The sequence below is a fragment of the Magnolia sinica genome, chromosome 1, assembly GCF_029962835.1.
Source record: "Magnolia sinica isolate HGM2019 chromosome 1, MsV1, whole genome shotgun sequence".
NCBI classification, from domain to species: Eukaryota; Viridiplantae; Streptophyta; class Magnoliopsida; order Magnoliales; family Magnoliaceae; genus Magnolia; species Magnolia sinica.
In genome coordinates this window covers 115,340,075-115,362,413 of record NC_080573.1, presented here as the reverse complement: position 1 = coordinate 115,362,413, position 22,339 = coordinate 115,340,075, and the positions used below count along the sequence as shown (strand labels likewise).

The 22,339-nt window shown below is 38.2% G+C and overlaps 1 protein-coding gene across 1 annotated transcript in view; it reads right to left on the bottom strand.

Annotated features, from left to right (window-relative positions):
* LOC131255036 (dnaJ homolog subfamily C GRV2) overlaps nt 1–1,713 on the bottom strand; it is a 75,806-nt gene extending 74,093 nt beyond the window's left edge. The window contains exon 1 of the mRNA XM_058255735.1: nt 836–1,713. Coding sequence (XP_058111718.1) covers nt 836–1,306 — 471 coding nt within the window. The 5' untranslated portion in view covers nt 1,307–1,713. The remainder of the gene's footprint in view (nt 1–835) is intronic.
* Between the last annotated feature and the right edge of the window lie 20,626 nt (nt 1,714–22,339).

Below are 22,339 nucleotides of genomic sequence, written 5' to 3'. Positions count from 1 at the left end.
TGTTGAAAAAAGTCTGAAAAACTTGTATTTGTCCGTAACAGACCATTACGGGACTGTTAAGGCCTTTATAGGGGACGTAATGAGCTATTAACGGCAATTACAGGTCATTTTTTTCCATAACAGCTGTTACGACCGTTACGACCCCGTAACGTGTAACGGTTGCCACCATTCCTTTAAGTAACGGCCTTTATGGCACACCATGATGTCTATAAATAAATAAATAATCATCAAAATTAGTTTGTTGCAGCAGATTTGAGGAATTGGGTGAATAAACTAGTCACCATTCACCACCCACCATTTATCCATTCATGCATCATTCACCGATACAAAGGCGTGCCGTAATACTACCATTGCAAGGCAGTGTACCTACCTCAGGATCTTTTCAGTTTAGATGGTGGATGAACTGCTATATACCAAATAGTGGCCTACAATTTATATAGACAATGATCCTTCAGCAAATCTATAGAATCTATACAGTAAAAAAATTACAAAAAAAATAAGCACGCATTTACAAAAGCCTGCCCTGCTCACACAGATACATCAAATTGACAAAAAGCACAGCCTAAAGAACTTTAAGTTTAGTTCATTGCATGAACTTGACAAATGTTCAGGTATATAAGCCACAAGCCATTATCCAGCATATAATCAAACATCTGCTGTCCATTCCAAATTGATGCTTCATCCCAAGACGCTGTGCCCTCTCAAGATCCTCCCGAGAATGAATGGCAGGCAACGACTCTACATTGAACAAGGGTGTACGGTACACACCTGCCACTCTTCAACAAATCTATATATTAAGCTACACGTGCTAACCAGAATTGTTTAGGAAACTTACGTAAGGGACCCACTCTGAATTCCTCCGCCGAAGATGAAGAACAGAATACTCTGCTACAGCCCCAATTCTGCTCCACCGGATCCTATGCAATTCGGTCAAGATGCTCGCCCTAAATCTCGAGGAGAACTTCATTCCTTTGAACTTGCCACGACCATCCGTCCGTACATTTATTGTGAACTCTTGTGAATTGTCATCCCGGCCCAGTACTGGTACAGCCCCCTCGTAATCACTGCCAGCGTCATACGAATTCGTGACAGAAAGAGTCGTTGGATCAAGAGTGACAATCGCAGAGTTTGAGATGCAGAGAATTCGCTTGTATCGCCCACGCCAGGAGTGCTTCACCACCACGTACCGGGCCAGGTACTCGAGCTCTTCGGGTGGGGCGGGCACAGGAGACGAGGACGATGAGGAGTCGTTCTGCGGGGGGTGGCTGTGGTGATCGGCGGACGCGTGGCGGCTGACGAAATCCATCTGGGGAAGGAATTCGAGGTAGTGAGTCTTGCGTGCATTCGGGCGGAGGAAGAACCAGAATCCCAAGCCCGACGGCGGGCCCTGACGAGACTGATTCGCCCCCAGCGCTTCCGACGGTTCGGATTCCTTCGCGGCTTTCACCGACCGTCCAACTCGCAGAAATTAGATTTCACTACGAAATCCAAAAGCTTAATTCTCATCGAAACTTCAATAGATGTGAAAAAAATGCTGGATTGCATCGAAAGGTTCCAACAAAATTATCGGATTTCTCGGGTTTTGATTGAATAATCCGGAAATGGAAGAGTTCGTGAACTTTTGGGATTTTTTCACGTTGTTTTGATTGAGATGAAAGCCCTAGAGGTTCTGCTTTGTCTGACCACTCTGTCAAAAGTCCGATCTAACAAAATTACTTTTTATGGGTTTTTGCTAATGTACGCCATCAGTGTGTGTTCCCTATCGAACCAGTTGTTCTTCCGCTGTCAACATCGAGCGTAGGGCTGGTGATCCTAGCCACACCCTTTGTTACAGGAATGTTGGGATTATAGCCGTTCGATCAGGGGCCCTGTTCTAAGATCCAGCCCGTTTATATGACTAGATGTATAGCTGATCGTGGATGCCTGAAAAGTTCTTCAACATTGGAAGATCATAAACTTTCAATTAGTAACCCACGAAAGACAGTTAGGTAGCCGTTCCAGATTTAAATGAAAATATCCGAACGACCAAATTCAATTGGACCTTTATGTTTTTACTTTGATATCCTCTCATACTGAGGCCCATCAAATAACGGTGTGGATCGTTGAAGCATCACCCAAATCCAACTCGTGTAACAATAAGTGGGCACGTACACATACAATTGCACACCTTGCGCCGACCTTACTTGCGCATTAAGGATGGCAATGGGCCGGGCAGGCTGCCCAGTCTATTTTGGGTGCGGTTGGACCTGCAATCTCCGCCTCATTTTAGCCCAACCTTCCTGGGACCGGACCAGCCCGGCCCTACGCAACCCGACTTTATATGCACACGTGTAATATTATACGTATGCATATCACTCCAATCCTTCTTGTTGCCCCCCATTTCAGCCGGACAATGCGATGGAGGGACTTATTGGAAGTGCATATATGATTGTGCAGGGCACCGGAGTCTACTCGACCCAAAGGTATTGTTGAATTGGTCAATACTTATACATCAAGACAGATAGATTGAAAACTCGATTGAAATTTAGAATTCTCTTGATCACCAACTGATTTGGAAGTGCGCACTATACACTCATACGATTTGAGCAAAGGAGGTGGTTAGCTCTTGCGAATGGGTTCTTTTTATTGTATACCGAATATTATAAAATCAATTAGTTCAAGGACTTTTTATGTAACCGGTTTTCTAACATGGTCTTTCTCAATCAAATTAATATATTCACACATGGCAGAGTAAAAACTAGCATAAATACAATCAATCTTTATTAATGTATTAGTCATATTACAATCGTAATGCCTTACACACTTAATATTAAAGCAAGAAGAAAAGAAAGATAAATAACTGACTTGTAAACTTGTACATTGAGTTGAGCTTTGTCGTGCTCAACTCATTCCCATAACTATCTCGGCTTGGGCTCGACTCAACTTTTGATCTCAAAACACTAGCTCAGGCTCAGCTTGATTGTTCAAGCCAAGCGTGCTTTGTCGAGCTAAGCTTCGTCTTCTTCTTCTACTTCTTTTTTTAAATAAAAAAGTAAGTTAAGTTAGCATATTTATAGTTTGCAAGTAACAAGCTTAATACATCTTTCATCATTTTTATATTATCCATAATAAATGCCTTCCTGGCATAATTTCATAGTCATAACCACCACATCCATAATACTCTTCCCCCATTTGAACCGGGACCCTATCCATCATTTTCGTCGTCCGTGTACGGGGTGGTGTCTTCTCCAAGATGCCCGATAACGTCCCTTGAATCGGAATATGTGGAGACTTTTCCAACATGTTATTTTATAAATTCAGCTAGTTTTTTCAATCTTTTTTGGTGAGACGATATATATGGAGTACCTAATATCTTGTAAAATGAGGTGAGTCTAAAGATAAACTTCGATGGCTTCTTGCTTCTCGTGCTCGACCCTACTTCAGCATCATGTTGTCAACGAGGACAAAGCTGATATCTAGATGCCTGTGCTTCCTCTCTGCTTAACTTCATGACATTTTTTAATTGCCCTAACTTCCTTCTCCTTTTCTTCTTCCTTACTAATTCTCTTCACTTTCTTTATTTCGGATTCTTCATCAATAACGATAGGTATGTTATGTTATATCTTGCGACTATATGCATTCGATGTGGAGGAGGGGATTGAAGACTTCATGCTGGAGTCCACGAGAGCCTGAAATAAAACTTATACCTCCCGTGATGCTCTAAGATATGGTTTTGCGTCTCCCCACGACTTGATAAGTATAATCTAAGTTGATTTATCTTGTTTGCAAATCTAACTTCACACAAATTGCATTGAATCTTCATTCTTCCATAATGTGGAGAATATACTTAAGAACCGTAATGCCAAGAATTGGTAGTGAACAGATCATCTGAAGACATTGATGAACATCCTTTTATCGTAAGATATATATTTTTATTTTTTAAAAATATAAATATATAATTACATAAGTTATAAAAAGAAATAAATTTAACGTAACAACTAAAAGACTAGAAACTGGATACAAATGAAAAATATGATATGAATAACACATCACATGAAATTTAAATATTAATAAATCTATAAGTGTAATTTATAATATTAATTCATTATTCAACACCACCGCCAATAATAATAAACTAAATGTTAAACTATTCAACAATATCAATGATAATATGAAAAATTAACCGCCTTTAAACAGATGCAAGTGGGTGTCTCCTAAACCCTTGTTATCGTTCTCTTAATCATCATCAACTTCAAAATTGCTACCAACCTAAATCGGTCGCAACCAACATAATGCACAGACGAGAGCTACAATTATTATTATTTTATATATAAGAGCATCGATGCTTGCTGACAACCATACTTCCCATGCCAAATGCATATTTTGATGCCACTGTTGTAATCAAAATTGATAAAATATCACGTGTTATCATAGATAGCGTGGAGTATTTTGCTCCACGAGCTCGTGCCTTTCACCATTCCAACACTTTAAAATCTACGCTTATACCTTCACAATTGGTTCATTGAGGTATATATCTATTTCTTACTCGGTACTGTCCTCGTTCAATTTTTATTTCTCATGGGCCAAGAAGAATTCATCAAACACATCATTACTAACTGTCGTTGAACTACAACCACTTTTAGGGCCTGTTTGGTTTTCCAATTATGATGGTAAATGAGTGTAAATGGGTCATGATTATTTACTCTTGTAATTGGGTGGTCACATCACAACATTTGACTGTAATGATGATTTTGATACATTATTTGTTTCAATCTCAATTTATTGTGAAAATGGTGATTTTGTAATGTGAAACTGTAATGATTATATTTAACTTTACCTCATTTCACAAGTGTATTTGACTCTTGAACTATAAGTTATAATTTCCTATGAAACAAATACCTAGAAATGATAATGATGGCTATTTACCTCGCATTTTATAGGAAATCAGAAAATCAAACAGGCCCTTAGGCCCTTAGGTTATAACTCCATATGTATCCTGTCTTTTGGCCAAATTAATAACATATGAATTGTACAATTCTACAACCGCTTTCACGAATAATGCCGGTTTCTCTCACTACTTTTTCAGTCAGATAAATCTTATTGAAAATGTAATTAAGCATCATTATTTTATCTCGCATATCAAGAACAATGGTCATGGCCATTAACAAATGGTATTCAAACCATTACTTTTTGAATTTAACTTACATACATTCAGTCATTGTGTGTAGAAAATTTGGACACATGATTGCACTTCTATGTAGAGTTTCTTTAATCTTCGGAGGGGGTGAAAGAAATAGATATGCAGCAGCGTATTTACTTATATATATAAAAAATGTATGCATTCATACAAAACATCTAGAAACTCGTGAACATGTTCCACTCCTGTCCAATCACCTTCTGTAGGGCACCAAACATATGATCTATCGCACGCTTTATATTTAGGGAATGCAGGTTTCGACTCCATTGTCAAATCCAACATTTCAAATGTTGAATTCCAATATGTGTATACATCTAACTTCAACGTTTTATGGTACATAACATTCAAATGATAGAGTATCTCATTACAGACACTAAGTCTTGAAGGTGACCCCCTTATATGTATTTAATACTTCTCTTGTATTATATAATGCGAGATCAATTAATATAAGCCCTTCTTATATAATCAAATTTAATATGTGGGACTGTAACACCTAGGCCAAACATTTTGGCGTCTTGGGGAGTCCACTAGCGGATCTGCCACAAGACCACACTAGACAGTCACATTGTGCACACGTATGAGACCCTGAGTGTCTAAGGATAAGCAACGCCGAGATCCACTGTCAATGAGCTGGGATAAATCAAGTCATGAACGCAAACGAGCCCGAGCGTGTTCAGGTCGGGAATAGACCGAAATATCGATCTCTCTAACGATGCACTATGACAAACAAAAAATAACCATTTATCGCCCGTAGGAAGTCCAATAAGTCTAAAACTATAAGAAATTGTGGGCCTCATTGGTCTCGAGATCCATCGTAGATGGTAGACCCAAACGGTGCCTTGAGCCGCACAACTTGGACCGCCAAGGCAGCACTTGAAAGGCGCAACTCGCCAGAATCTAAAACCTAAAACCTAAAATTTAAACAACTGGCCCCACCATTAAAACGGCAAGTTGTGACTTTCCGACCGTTGAATAACATTCAAACTCAAACCAAATGCCAAGGATATTTCCCTACCCTTACTTGCAAAGTTGGACCCCCGATCAAATGATAGTGACCGCTGATCATAAATCAGGCTCCTGCGGTCAACCGAGTCATCCGTTTGCCGCCAAACTTGGAACAACCCTTCATCTGGTAATGGGACACCTGCCCCATGACACGGATGGGCCAGGGGGCCACTATGATGACCCTAGGAACCAGAAATCTACCCATTAGGGGTATATATGTTAAAATAAGACTCCTCAGGGCCAATTGGACAAATTTTAAGACTATAAAAGCTCTAAATTCTCTCTCCCACACTCATATATAAATTTTCCTGCAAGTGGGGAGAGAGTATAGAGAGAGAGTGTAACGCCCTGAAAATCGGGGTCGAGTAGAAGTCCAACTGCCAAGTTCCAACACATCACTTATGCAACATAAAAAATGATGACTAATGTTGTCTATATTAATGCATTAAACATGAGTGGGATCATACCAAAACAACATATCATACTCCAGAGACAGTTAAATTACGCAAGCAGAAGACTATAATAGATGGATATAAAACATATAAGTCGTGGTTCATCTCCAGAGTATGAACACATCCCAGGTGAAATATTACAAATACTGTTTTAAGTTACAAAATGTCAAAAATGTGAGAGTCTTCTACAAGTATAACCCTGAAGCCCCGTCGATAAAACGGTCTATATGAACCCACCTGAATACTGCATATATGAGAAAGCATATTCTTTGTCTTCAAAATCTGGCTCTGCCTCTCCAGTCGGGTCTCTATCTGCAACTAAGACAGAGTCTGGTTGGTGTTTAAAACACCGTCCCGTAACGTGGGAGTGAGTGATGAACTCAGTGGAACAATAAAGCAAAGGTTAACATGTTATCAATTCAGTCAAGTAGTAATGATAAAGCAATACAATCAAACATCCCTAAGTACTCTGATTAATTCAGGAATGGTATGTATAAATGATGCATGCCCTCGCCTGCACTCCTTCAATGATCTTCATCTAACGGTCGCGCATGTCAGTCACTTCCTCGTGCTCTCTACACATCATCAAACGGCACATGCAATGCGGTGCATGAGTATGATTACAAAGTTCTTATTAGTCCTTTTCATACAGCAGGATTGGGAAGCTAAGGTACCTCCCTTATATCGATTCCCAAATGATGATCCATTCTAGGGTCGTCAGTCCCAGTAATTCTCATACGATGTTACGCTTCTAGGTCACTGCAAATGGCTCGTCACCTTATCAGTGCAGGCCTAGTTTATACTCTATTGCTACAGAAGACTCGTCGCCTCTGCGCAGTCTTAGAGTATGCTCAAGGTCACTACAAAGGGCTCGTCACCTTATCAATGTAGGCCGACAGCTCGAATACAGTGTCCCATACCATCGTATTCGGCTCACGAGTTTGGGTTGCTCACTAGTCACTACGGGGAGGCTCGTCACCCTAGCGTAGGCCGACAGCTCGACCACGGTGTCCCATACCACCATGCCCGGCTCATGAGTCTTAGCGGATCGATGTACCAAGGTTAAAGGGATTTTCGTTGGTGAGTTTAGTACCTTAGATTCAAGCAGTAACGACCATATATGGTGAACATATATCGAGCCAATCGGGTTACTTGAAGAGCTCGACTAGTACGAGTGCACCTCGAGTTGATCGACATGAAGGGCGTAAGCACTCCGTGTGGCCTAACCACTGCCGACAACCAAAGTATGACTCGGATTCATCGAACGCGTCTTATGTGGCGAAAACAACCTCAGCCACCTATTAAGTGCCTATTACAGATTGCCTGGACTATACCATAGTTCCAGTACATTCAATTATAACAGATAATCTTATAAGATAATTAGAGTAATATGGATCAATAATTCCAATCATACAAGCATGTGAGCATTTGATGGATTTCAACTTAAACGTGAATTCACACATATGCAGTCCCTAAGTAAAACAGACAAAGAATATAAGTTTCATGGAGGAAATCATACACATCATTAAGGTAGTTGAGAATCTCATCTCAACACCCATGTAAAGTACAATTTACTATATACTTGTTCATTCAGACATTTATACAAACACTTAGACTACATATTCCAACATATATAACGTATGTTGGTGATAGTACGTATTAGGGCAAATCTTTTCATTAAGAAGTTGTCACGTATACCTCAACCATATGTCAACAATAGTTAATCATGTCAAACCCATATCCAGAATCAATACTCATACAAACATTTCAACAAACACATGGAATGCACTACTTCGACATAGTTTGTATGTACATGTAAAGCGAAACAGACAACGCATTTGGCATGTGAAATGACACCCATGTCAATAATAAATCATTAGCCGACATTGAAAGCCTTGAAAATCATAACCTATACGTTTATAGTCCGCACCTTATGCCGGTAAACGCGTAACGGATTCGTTTTAGACAATTATCCTTTGTCAACGGTGGATTGGCAACCTATAGCATGAATTAGGTTAGCTATTTCATAACTTACACTATCTGAAATCCTAAAATAGATTAGTGTTAGGTTTCCTTACCTAAGAACGGAGTCGGAATCGGCTGTATAGCGAGACAAGAATGGTGGTTGAGTGCGTAGAATAGTGGGATCAAATCCCAGGAAGAATCTCCAACGCTCACTCTCACTTTCTCTCTTTTCCCTTCTCTTTTCTCTCCTCTCTCCCCTAGGGTTTCTCAAATTCGTATGAGGTGAGAGAGAGAGGGTTTAAGGTCCTTATATAGGCCCGGGATTGATGGAAATGGCCCCAAGGCCAAGGTATACTTAGGTTATATCCAAAGGGCGCCTGTTTCAGCTCAACGGAGCATTTCTGGTGGCCCATTTTCCACGTGCGGTCGGACTTAAACTCCCTGACCATGGATCTAGGTCAGACTAAGTTTTCGTTGTGATCGAGTTTACAGATCAGCCGTGGCGGACCAGTTTCAGTTTAACGATCACCGGGACTCGATCAGGGCCACAAGTACACCGACATGTGTGGGACATTTTTCTTAATCCGAGGGTGTATTTGGGTCTGAATCCTTATATTTGGCCTGCCAGCGACACGACTCAGATTACTTAAATTCAAAATTTACTTCTAAATATATTCACGTTTCTCACACACTTTGCTCCAGGCTCAAGTTGTGTATTTATATATACAATTAAGACTTGATTTTTGATGGAGTTGTCAAGTCCAGTAATGCGGTCATAACTGTATAGTTTTGCAGTTATCGGACTTTCGACGTGCGGTCCAAGTCCGATACGGAGTTTCGGTGTGCTCCCGAGAGCAATCGGGTTCAGGGATGGATTCTAGATTTCATGGTAATATAGCGTTAATGATTTTACACGATTTGGGTCTTGCAGATCATATTTAAAGTGATTAGTGCTAATTTCATAAGTACTCTAGTTTAGCACTTGCTAATATTAACCTAATTTCTAAAGGTTTTGGTCCTGTGCAATTTCTGCCTGAGGTGGTACTCGGGTCCTTGTACGGATTTTTCCGAGACCAAAACCAAAACCTATCTTAAATGCAGGTGTCACAGAGCTCGATGCGTTGGATGGGGCAAGCATGGATGAGGAAGAAGAGCTCTCTTATTTTCAGATTTTTGGTGGATCCCTGTAAACCATCTTAAGATTTGCGATGGATTCCCCGGGCAGGGATTTGTACCCCTTTTTTTGGATTATATGTTTTGTGGGACACAGTCCCTTACGTTTATTTATATTGTCTCTTCTGCTAGATATATATATCCCTTGTTAGTTGCACTTGAGCTTATTATATTGGTTTTGATATATGCTGCATGGTATACTAAACTTCTCTATTACTTATGAAACAAATAAGTTATGCATATTTTGAAATCCCCGTAAGGCATAAGTGACACCCGAAATTTGGAAATCGAGTATCACTCAGTCCTCGAAATTCAGGGCGTTACAGGGACAATATCGAACCTGTAATATTTTTCCATCGAAGAATAACTTATCGGTCGCCTTAAATTGGTATCATAGGTAAAAATAACACTATCTTCTGCGAATGCATTATCTAATGTTATTGCGAAAATTTTATCATTGATGCCCCATTATAGAAGACAGTTATATATATAGTCGGAAATTGTCAAACTAGTATGAGGGAGAAAGATGGCAAAAGTTCCATTTCGCATCGATGTGGTGTATGGTCGATGACATGTACCCTTTCATTTGATTAGATGTCATACACAAATCTTAAGTCAAACTTATACATGATACTAATTTTAATACGTCTTTCATCTTCGCTTTTTCACTTAAATATATATTATACACTCTCATTGCACAGTGGTACACAATATCTTATCAACCTTATAAATAAGGTATTGTTAACGCCTAAATATTGCATATTTATCAATTTTATTATATTACTTTTCTTATGCAAATTCATGATAAATTGGTCTAATTGAATATATTTTCATTATATTGGAAAATTTCAGAGCCTAAGTCAATTTTGTGCTTAAAAGTAGTGAAATAAGGCCTGAAAGAATGCAAGTAAAGAATTAAAGATTTTTAGATGTGAAAATGAAGATCTAAAAATATAAGGAATTAAAGTACAATTAAAGAGAGTGATCGAGGTTCGTGTGCATTCAATTTAAAGGAACCAACAAAGTTTCGATCAATCAAACTCAGGGGTTCAATTGATTGAAGATGTACCAAGCTGTCTCGAGCGATCCGCTCAAGTGATCAATGGAAATTTGAATTTAAGGTTGAACTATTAGGGACAAAATTTGAAATGATTGATCGATTAATGGAAGTTCAAAATTTCAAAAGTTCGTTGCTCGACGTTATTAAGAACTATCAATCTATCGATCGATTGATAGTGTGTATAACTACATAAATCAAAGTTGATTTGCAAAATTTTCTAGTCAATGCGGAAGTTTAGGGCTCCTATCTATTTACAAAGTTATATAGGACATTCCTAAGTATTTTATAGGGTTTGGGGAGAGAGAGAAAGCTCGGGTGGAGAGCCGACAACATCCTTCTACTTCAATTTATTCATGAGTTCTAGTATATCTTTTTGTTTTTCTATTTGTTAGAATTAACTATATGCAGCTAATCTCATGGCTAAAGCTAAGGGGCGAAGCTTCTAATATTAAAATATTTTAGTTTGTTTGATTCATACTTTAAGTTTGAATAATGATTAGTTAATTGAAGTAAATTTGAATTTACTTTAAAGTTTTTGCGTTGTTTCATATTTGATTCATTGTCGACTCCGATTACATTGGATGCTTGGAAGTACAATTACAATGTTTATTTATAAAATGAATTAATATGTAAAATTTCTTAACCTATTATAGACTATGGGCACAATAGATGCTTTGAATTCCCTATGATTGTGTACGAGTTATTCATAAGAGATACATTCATTTGAAATCGTTTATTGTTGGATGTTGAGATTGGTTTAACTATCTGATCTTTCGATTAAAATGAACTGGAATTCAGTTATAATTGAGTTAGAGAATTTGAATCAATGAATTATATATTGCGATTGCTATAAGTGAATCCACGGATCCTTAGTATTTGTTATTTTTTTAGCTCATCTTAATCCGCTTGAATTCTTATCATTTAACTTAATTTTACACTGATTTTAGTTGTGTTTTCACATTCTATGTGGATCGACCTCAATCTGACCGAGAATATATTACTCCGTAGTCCTACACTTATGATTGTTTTAAAAGTATTTGCATAATTCATTTAATACTTTGCTTTCTATGAATCTAAATTATTTCTCTTCGACTTTAATTAACCTTAGAATCAACTGTTTTACCTTTTCTTTTTTCGTTTCTCAAACTTATGAGTCATAATGCTAGCTTGAGAGTCCCCTACAAATGAAAAAAATGAGATCATTTGTTGGCCTTTACTCACGGTTCTTGTTCGCTTGGAATGTGTGTAGAATAATGAGTAGTTGTCAACTATCGATGTTTTTTGAAAGTTGTCTTACAATGCGAACATACAAGTATCTGGATAATGGGAGAACACCTTTCAGGCATTTTAAGTCTCTGGAGATGGATCTCGTTGTTTCTTTCACTTCTTTTTACTCATGATTCAACATCCCTAACAATTTGTTACATGCACTTCGTCTTTTATCTGAAGAATGCAGCACAATTGCATGGGATGTGGTGGATGTTCCTATGTTAACATCGATCATAGACTCATAGTACTGAGCTAGGTCTTATTGTTCCTTTGCAACATCAACCACAAAGCTAGTCTTTTTAGATTTCAATGACATCTTTTCTTGATTGAAAAATACTCATGCCACTGGGTCCCACTGGGCGTGCCAGATAAAACATGTTGCCCCTAATTCAGCCAATCAAGGCCACTCATGCGGCGGATGGCCTGGATCGGAAGTACATGTGTGTGTGTCATTCTGTGGGCCTGTCAAAGTCTACTCAAGTCAAAGGTATTGACTGAATTGGTCGGTACTCTTATGTCGAGATAGGCATATTGGAGATCGGATTGAAACCCAGAGTCCTCTTGATCATGTACTGATTTAGAAGTGCGTGTCGTACTAAGGCGATTGGAACAAATAAAGGGGTTAACCCTTTACATTTGAGTTTTTTTTGCCTTGTACTAATGATTATATAATCGGCCGGTTTAAAGACTTTTTATCTCACTGGTACTTTAATGTAATACTTCCCAATCAAAGTAAAAGATTCATGCATAACAGAGAAAATAGTAGCATTAATATGATTAATATTATTAACATATTAGCCCAATTATAATCGTGGTGCCTCACACTCTTAATATTAAAGTGAAAAGAAAAGAAAGATGGATACCTAACGTGCCTATTGGAACAGGCGATTGAGCGAGTAGTCAGCAAGAGTATGTATCGTCATAATAATGATAGAATGCATAACATCAAAGGAAAATCATATGCGGATTTCCTTCGGTTGCGATTATGATTATGACTGTGCTAGATATGTAGTGTCTCCATGTGGTATCTCCCCCTTGGTTCATGTCAAGGCGTCGAAAATGGGTGTAAACACCTCTATTCATCCATACACTTTTTGTTTCATTCACTTAACATATCTACTTCTTTGTGCACATGTTGCACCGGATCAATGGATACATAAAGAATACTTTAGTGGGAAATAAAGATTTTATCATTTTTCATAGTTGGATTGGGTTAAGTTGGGGCCTTGGGTCTTAAGTTTTAGGTGGGGGCTAGGCCTAGCTTGGCCTAGCCCAAACACATCTCATTGCCACCTATAGTGCCCATGACCATAGTAAAATGAGTTTCAACTTACCTGAGTCAAGGCTAAATCAACCTGACTCACTTAAGTTAGGGTAACTCGTTGTATCAACCCACATCAATGCTACTGAATTTGAGTAAACTCAAATAAATCAAACAAGACTCATCCAAGTCTTCAGTCATGTTAAGGCTCGGATCCAACCCATAGGGCTCAAGGAGTAGCCCAACCTCGACTGATAGTGGGTGGGCTCTAGGCTGGGATGCGGCAACAAAGTCTATTAAGAAAGCCCATTTATATCTCTGTGGAATGGCACGGGCCCTTATTTATAATGTATTAAGGTGTTGTTTGGTGAATTAAAAAATAAAGTCTTAAAATTAAATAAAATATTACAAATTTGGATCCTTACTTGGTGTATACTCACGATAGTTTCAACATGAGATCATGGATTTGAGTACCCATTGTGGTGAAATCCCACTATGGTGCGAGTGTGTGTGGGTGTGAGTGCGTGCGCATATATAAGCGTTTGATAATTTGTCTAAAAAAATTATTGATATTTGAAAATAAGTATTTTTTCATAAAACTTGTTTGGTAAATAAATATTTTAAAAAATGCCTGAAAATCAACGTTTTATCATATTCGCCCAATTATCTCAATTTCTTTCTTTTGTAGAGTCTAATACGGAAATTTTTATTGTCATGCTACCAAAATTTAACATACATATGCACCATCCAACAAAAGTTTTATAATTTTCCCATTAAATATAGCCAAGAAAATAAATGATTTGTAATTTTTATGTTTCCAATATGTAGTGATATAAATTAATTGTAGGAGGAGGCAAGTAAATATACCCGTCTAAAAGATATGCACTTTATATTTAGGTTTATCTGTTACCTTTAGTTTCATGATCATAGTACTTGGTAAGACGGTCCACACCATTGATAGACCATGAACTATATTCTTCTTAATAGAATAATCACAACCCTTTAATTAGTGTTACCAAGGGACAAGCACACCAAGTGAGCAATATGAGCCATTTGATCTTGCCCATTGAACATGAATTGCTCTACAAGTGCGACAAAAATAAAGACTTCCACCTAAAAATCTAAGAAGATTAGAAGATTAGTGCCCACCACAATGTTTATTTGTCATCCAACTTATCCATATGGTCACACGGACCTGGATGAAGGGCAAACACTTTTATGTGTCCCCCAAGAAGTTCTAAATGATAAGCATTTCATTCCACAAGTTTATGTGTTGTGGTCTACTTAAGGTTTGGAATTGTCCTACTTTTTTATCATGCCATAAAATGATCTAGAAAAATAGATGGATAGCGTGGATATAACACATGCATCGTGGTGGACCTACGAAACTTTGCTACGTCATCACACTACAAACCTCGATGACATGTTATACACCATGCAATTTAGATTTTTAAAGCTCTTATTGCCTCCAAAAGCCTTTGCTGGAAGTTCCTGCTATGGAAAGCAAGAAGATGATCATTTTAAGCAGACCACACTACAAGGTTTGAATTCCTATTAAGATGATAATCCAAAAGATTTGGATCAAGCTAATATTTGTCTGTTTCTTTCATCCAGGTCCATGTGACCTTATAAATGAGTTGGATGGAAAATAAACATTAAGATGGGCCTTCGGATATGTTTTTAATGGTGATCGTTCAATGTCCATTGTTTCTTGTGTTGTGGTCCACTTAAGATTTAAATTTGTTTCATTTTTGGGCCATTGTCCTAAAATGAGCTAGAAAAACTGATGGATGGCTTAGATGTAAAATATACTTATCAATCTTGCAACATAGACATGGCAATACCCACTGACATGTGACCCGGGTAACACCTAATCCGCTCCACCTAAGGGTGCCCATTGCCTGCTACCCTGCGGCAGAGAGGTGGCCATTGATAGTGCTTTATGGCCCTACCATAATTGAAGTATTTTATCTATAATGTCTACCTATTTTTAAAAATTATTTTATAACATGAGCAAAAAAACTTAAGCAAATTCAAATCTCTAATAGACCACACCACTAGAAAAGAGTGGTGATTGAATGCCCACCATTAAAAGCTTCCTAAGGTCCACTGTAATGTTTATTTTACATCTAACTTGTTGATTAGGTCACATGGACTTGAATGAAGGGAAAACATAATATTAGCTTCATCCAAACTTTTGTGGCCTTGAATAAGTTTTTAACTATGGGCGTTCAATCACCATTATTCCCCATGGCGTGGTTCACATGAGATTGCCTCATTTTTCCATTTCATGCCCTGAAATGATCTTTAAAAATAGCTAGAAGGTGTGTATAAAATAAATATATCATACTAGGGCCTACAGACACTGTCAGGGAAGGACATTATCTAGGTGGGCCCACTATAATATTTGTGAGAAATCCACCTCATCCATATGTTTTTTCCTATCATTTTAGGATGTGAGAATAAAAATGAGACATATCAAAAACTCAAGTGAACTGCATGATAGGAAACAATAAGGATGAAACATCCACCGTTAAAATATTTCTAGGATCACATATCTTATATATATAGTTTTCAGTTCATCCTAGTAAGAATGACCCTGTGAAGGGTATAAAAGGCATATAAACATGGCAGCGGACCAGAGAGGCTCCATACGTAGGCATTTTCCTATCCACTGTTTCCCCTCGTGTAGTTTACTCAGTTTTGTATATACATCATTTTGTCTCATTTTTAAAACCATATATAAAAATAGATGAACAAGATGGATTTTACACAAGCATCACGGTGGGCCCCATAGTCCAAAAACTTTGCCCATCATCATTTAAAATCACTTATTTATTAAGTTTTAAGCCAAAGGAGGAAAGCTTAAAACTAAACCTATTTTTCAGTGAAAAATCAAATTAAGCACTAAAATATTTAAATTTCGCAAAGGATATGAACCAATAAAAATCACTGAAAAATGCCTATTTAAATAATAAGTGCATAAATTAAGTTTTACCAGGCCGTACCTTCATATACGGACCTCTATAACTTAACTGCTTTTTAAAACTCAAAATTACTACTCATCACTTATTTCACTTTTTTACCTCTCATTCAAGAGAAGCACATCCATGATGAGCCCATGTGATTAATGGCTCGAACTTCATTCACGTGTCCTTGTCATGAAAATAGGCAGTTTGTCGTTGGATCAATATATTGTTGGGATAAGGAGTTCGAAAAACTATTTAAATAAATAAATTTAAATTGAGAAAAAGAGGAAACTTATCAGTTTATAGAAGTCGAGGCATGACGTGAGTTACTCGCCTTGAAATCGAATTTGCTCCCTTTGGACAACGTCTCAAGTGCAATAGGTTTCCAGAGTAATCAACCTCCAGGATACAACGACTATGACCCGGTCCTCGTGGTGCACTCACTGTACACGGGCTCGAACCACTCATAGTCTTAACCCAAACTAGAAAATACTTGAACACATTTTTAAGAGGAAACCTGACCTTCTAATCCATCTTAAAACCATAATGTATAAGTCTATTTATAAACTTTGAAAAGACACCCTTAAAGGTGTAGAGACACCCTTTCAATGACTACCCATAGACTTAAAAAGACACAACTTTTCAAAACAAAATATGAAAGGATGAAACATTTCAGACTTAAATGAAAAGACACATCCATAGGACACCTATGGCCACAGTCATAGCCCTTCCCAATGGATATTTTAAAACACTAAATTATTTTAAAATAATTTAAAATACAACAATCCTCCACATGTTTCAAAATTTTTGATATTTCGGGCTAAGATGGAAGAGTTGTGCAATGGTGCTGGTGTCACCATAAACTTGAACCGACATTAGATTAAACATGACAGGTTTACAGGAATCAAGTGACACCATAGTCTTAAACCTAATTCCTTTTTATGTAGATCACAAGTATATGCCACTTACACAACTTTTTTCATATAAGTGATTATGCGATTCGATTTGTTTCGATCATGTACCATTACCTAGATTTCATGAGTGCTCTAGAGAATTCGCCTAGATTCTCATAGGAAGCAGCCTCCACCTCCACACCCATATAGGTGAATTCCATCAAGTGTACGTAGCAATTGGGTACACCACCAAATATATGGATATGGATTCATTAAGAGTGCAAAAACTCATCCTTCTTCATTTCTGCTCACACTGTACACCATAAAAGAGGCTCATTTATATTAGTGCAGTCGTCTACCTCGTGTCTTGTTATTTACCCATTTAACCTATCGCATAGGATCTCTATTTGTATAGGTTGGGTTACCAACATTGGTAACTCATATATTAGGCTCAGCCCCATTCCCTTCGATGTATCATTGACAAGTCTTTTAGATAGTCATTTAGTCAGAAGATTTATGACCCGTAAGCCTTTTACCTCCACCCGTCATTGCTTTGTCAGGCTTTCGCCTATTATAAAAAATTCGCCATTATTATCTCTTATACGAGTTTGACCATGTTTTAGTCCTATTGTAGCTAATCATCCTTTCAAATCAACTAGAGATCATCGTATTGGCAAGCTATTGCCTTACCAACTAGCTACCTAGAAACGAGTCTCTACTTACACGGATTCCTCATTGTGCTCCTCAATCAAGTTTTTGGCAGTCAATTGCAGCCTCTTTGACTATTCATTTTTCAAGTCAAGGCATATCAAACCCATTTCTAACCTCACAGAGTCAATAATTACGACTCCATCAAGCAACAGTACTAAGCATCACTTTTATTATGATAGTTGTCGTATCACCGGCTCTAAATACAACCAACTTTTTTAGTTCTGACTGTACTTCTACTATTCAACCAACTTCACTAGCCGACCATTTAACCAATTGGTGGTAAAGTTAATCGAACTTATTGTATCTACAATACAAAGAGACTGGAGTAATCTGTCATACATAAACATATGACAACTAAAATAGAGTATAACTTTCATTAAATCATATTGCAACATTATCATGTTATTACATGTTCCCTAACACATGAAATGTTGACCAATTTATCAATTAGTGATTATAATTCAATACAATCAATGGATATTTGGCAACCGAAAATGGAGGAGAAATGTCCAAGTTCATTATCAAATATCTTGATCGACAGATTGAACAATGAGCTCCATAGGTGTATAAGCTTAGCCATTAGATACATTTGTTGATGATAAAACAGCATAGTTCATCAAATGAACTTGTAGTCTTATATGAATACCAATATCAAATGTTCAAATCTAGCCTCCAATGAGAATGGAATATAGCCTAAAAATCTCATTAATCCAACAATCATTTTATGAATTCAGACCACTAACAATATTCCTACTAACCATTCATTTGATAGCTACCAATTTGATCATTAAAATATGAAATATGTTTAATTCTAGACACCTTATCTCAAAGACCTACACATTAACAAAAACATATGCGCATATTAATTCATAACATTCAACATATACTTTCTTTAGTGCAAATCTTCAATTTTATGTCAACCCATTTATTAAATACATATTGACTAAACTTAGATTCCATGCATTAAGTGATTTATGCATCCGAGTGCACTCCCACAATTTCAGATTTAATATTAATAGATATATCTATAGCCCACCTGATAAATCTATTAACCAAGAGTTAAGAAAAACATTTCGTAAGAACTATCATGTGAATTGACTAACACATGTCGTAGGTTGGCACATGATCAGATGGAATTAACATTTCTTCTACCTTTATAAGTACGTAATATTGTTTAGAAAGTATGGTGAACGATGCCAAAAGTGAATGTAACCTGTCTCATAAATTAGGCATGTACACTTTTCACCGTATCAACAACTTCATGTATAAGAGCAATAATATGAACCATTTATAGAAAAGCAGCGATAAGTATGTTAAACAGTTAAGTAACATGTGTCAATGGTTCGTTTGTTATTGGACCTAATAGTTTATAATATCACTTTCTACATATTAAAATGTAAGTCAGAATTAACATTGAATTAAGGCACATTCATTACCAATCCACTTGAGAAACTCAAGTCACCATTTACTTCATGGTAAGTGAAACTCCAAAGAGACAAGCATTCATATAATGTAAGTTATCAAGTACTTAATATTCATAAAAGTAATACACATGTAAGATCTAGACTTTTCATCTATTGGTCTTGCAAAAGGTAATATTTTAAAAATACACAAGTCCAATCATCCCACATGGGCCAATATAATATTTGTATGGATTTATAACTTTTTAAGTACATAACCCACATAATTTAAAATTTTTATGTAAACACCCCACCCAGGCTAATATCTTGAGAAAGCTAAGACAATCTGAGAAACATGATCATATCCTAATCCCAACCAAACCCTGATCCGAACTAAACCCATTCCCTAAACCATAACCCTAACCTACCCCTGAACCCCACACCCTACCTAAAACCGCAGCCATTTCCCAAACCTGATCCGAACCTTAACTAAACCTGAGCCATTACAAGCCATCATTCAAGCCAGACCATGCCTAAAATCGATCCATTTTTGGGCCATTTTTGGGTCACAATCGAGCCAATTTCGAGCCATTTTGAGCCAAATATCCAAAAACGAGCTTTGGGCCACTACCCAGGCCAGGAATAAGCCCACCGATCAAACTGCGGGAGAAACTGTACCTAGGTGGTAGTCTGACTACCACTGGCAGTAATCCGATTACCTCCGCATGCGAGACGCATGTGTCCTTCGAGCAACAGCTGTCTCTTGGTTCGAAAGTCAACTTTCCTCTGAATTTACCCCTCTAGCCTTTACTATTTACCATTTTACCAACCCCAAGAGCTAATGAGAGCATGCCATGGCCATTCCTCTCTCCTCAACCAACCACAAGTTGCCATGAGAGCTTTTACCCCTCTGAAACCCGGTAATTACAGCAATGTCATTGGGGAAGGCTATAAATAGCCCTCTCCTTTTCACATTTCACACAACACACTTCTCATTTCCAAAATCCAAGTGAGGGAGAGAGAGAGAGAGAGAGAGAGAGAGAGAGAGAGAGTGAGGGTGAGAAGGAGCTCATAAGCCTCAAGGTTCAGATTTTTCAGCCATCCCTTAGCCTCCTCTCAACCTCCTCAACCCTAAGTCTAGGCCGGATTGATCATGGTGCAACCCATGTCTTAGCCTACTCAAGTTCAAACAAAAGATCCTTTTACTTTATACAAGCATTCATCATGAGAGTTATTCCCTTCTCAACCCCCCTACTCCTCTAGATTTCTAGTGAACGTATGCTCTGTGACTTGCCATATATCGGATCCTGTCACATTAGAAATTCCTAGTAGTTTAGTCCACTTTGCTTACCTCGTTTGCATAAGCATCATTTCATCCACCTTCTAGACATGCCGTTAGATGTATGCTCTATGGCTTGCCGAAATCTCGGATCTTACTACATCAGAAATCCGCGTGTGTGCTTAGTCCCATCTCGACCACAACATCCATTATCCCTTGAGATTGTTTTACCACACTAAGTAGAGACCGTACCTTTATACGGGTAGAGAGGGTGCCCAACACTTTCCCTCTTTGTAATCGAGGTCCCTTACCTGGAATCCCGGATCGTAGATCAGGAGTCAATCTGAGGTAGGAGAGTCTTCGAATTTCTCCAACCTTACTTATTCCGCAGATTCTAGCGGACCGTATGATTTTGAGATTTATTGGCTAGTGGCGTCTCCAACATTCACAAATCAGCCTAGTCACCCCCACCATCAAAACCAAACATACAAATTAGCGTGGGCGTCGATTTTCAATGTCCATAGAATGATGACTCCACTGGGGAAATGCTAGAGCGCACTAGCTAAGACCCAACTTGAAAGTATGTGGTATTTTAATCTCAAGGGATATTCATCACTGCATTCATAAAAAACCAAAAAAAAAAACATAACAGTCATAAGACAAACAAACAAACTAACTAAAAAACAACAATCTTTGGCTTACACTTATTTAGGCATCAATCCTAGCCACGACTACTCGATCCCATGCAGCTATGGCTACCCATGAAGAAGAGCCGGTGGCTCTGCCAGCTCCCAAAGCATTAGCAACGGCACCAGTACCGGCATCAGCGCCGACACCTCCGGCAGCTCCAACAGACTCACTAACTATTGTAGCCATGAATGAGATGGCCCAAAGTTTCTGAGCATTGCAAGAGATATTGCTTCGCCTAGTGCCAAGTGCCGCACCAAAACGCAAGCAACCTAGCCTAGTGTGTAAAACAACTCAATCCCTTAAACTCCTTTTATCTTCTCTCTCATTCCTCCAGTAAATCCTATTCTCCCTCTCCTAGAGGAGTCAGCACAAGATCAATAACAACCAACAAACGAGAGCAACCCTCCCACACATCATTACTCAGCACATCACAACAATCAACTCACAACATAGGTTCCCCCTAACAGGAATCACAGACAAGAACTGACGGATGCCCATGAAGGGGGTCAGTTTTGAGTCCAACTTACTCCCCCTAACGGGAGAAACATTCTAGAATTCATGGATACCCCAGGCGAGAGCCATTTCCGAACATCACACCCTCCTCCGAAAGGGAGCGACATTCAATTCCAAATACCTCCCGCCATCGGGAGTCCATCTTCTTTCCAACAGCCCCCCATTCTTGGAAATAAAAGGGTTGAAGAAGTTAACCCTTACGAGAAAGAAGCAGCATAAGCACTACAATAAGGGCAAGATATCTTCAGCATGGCAAGTCAAAAATCGAGGAGTTGCGGGAACCACTGCAAAATGGTGCAAAATCAGTTGCAAAGGCAGCAAGGAGTGGATCACCTATCCACCAAATTCAGGGATTTGTGTCCCTTTCCAGATGCACGGGTGACTCCAAACTTTGAGGTATCCAAATTCAAAAGGTATAATGATACGGGATGTCCTATGGACCATTTAAGAGCATTCTATGGAGGGCTTAATACTATGGTAGGTAATGACAGAGCATTGATCCGTTTGTTTCAAAAATCCTTGA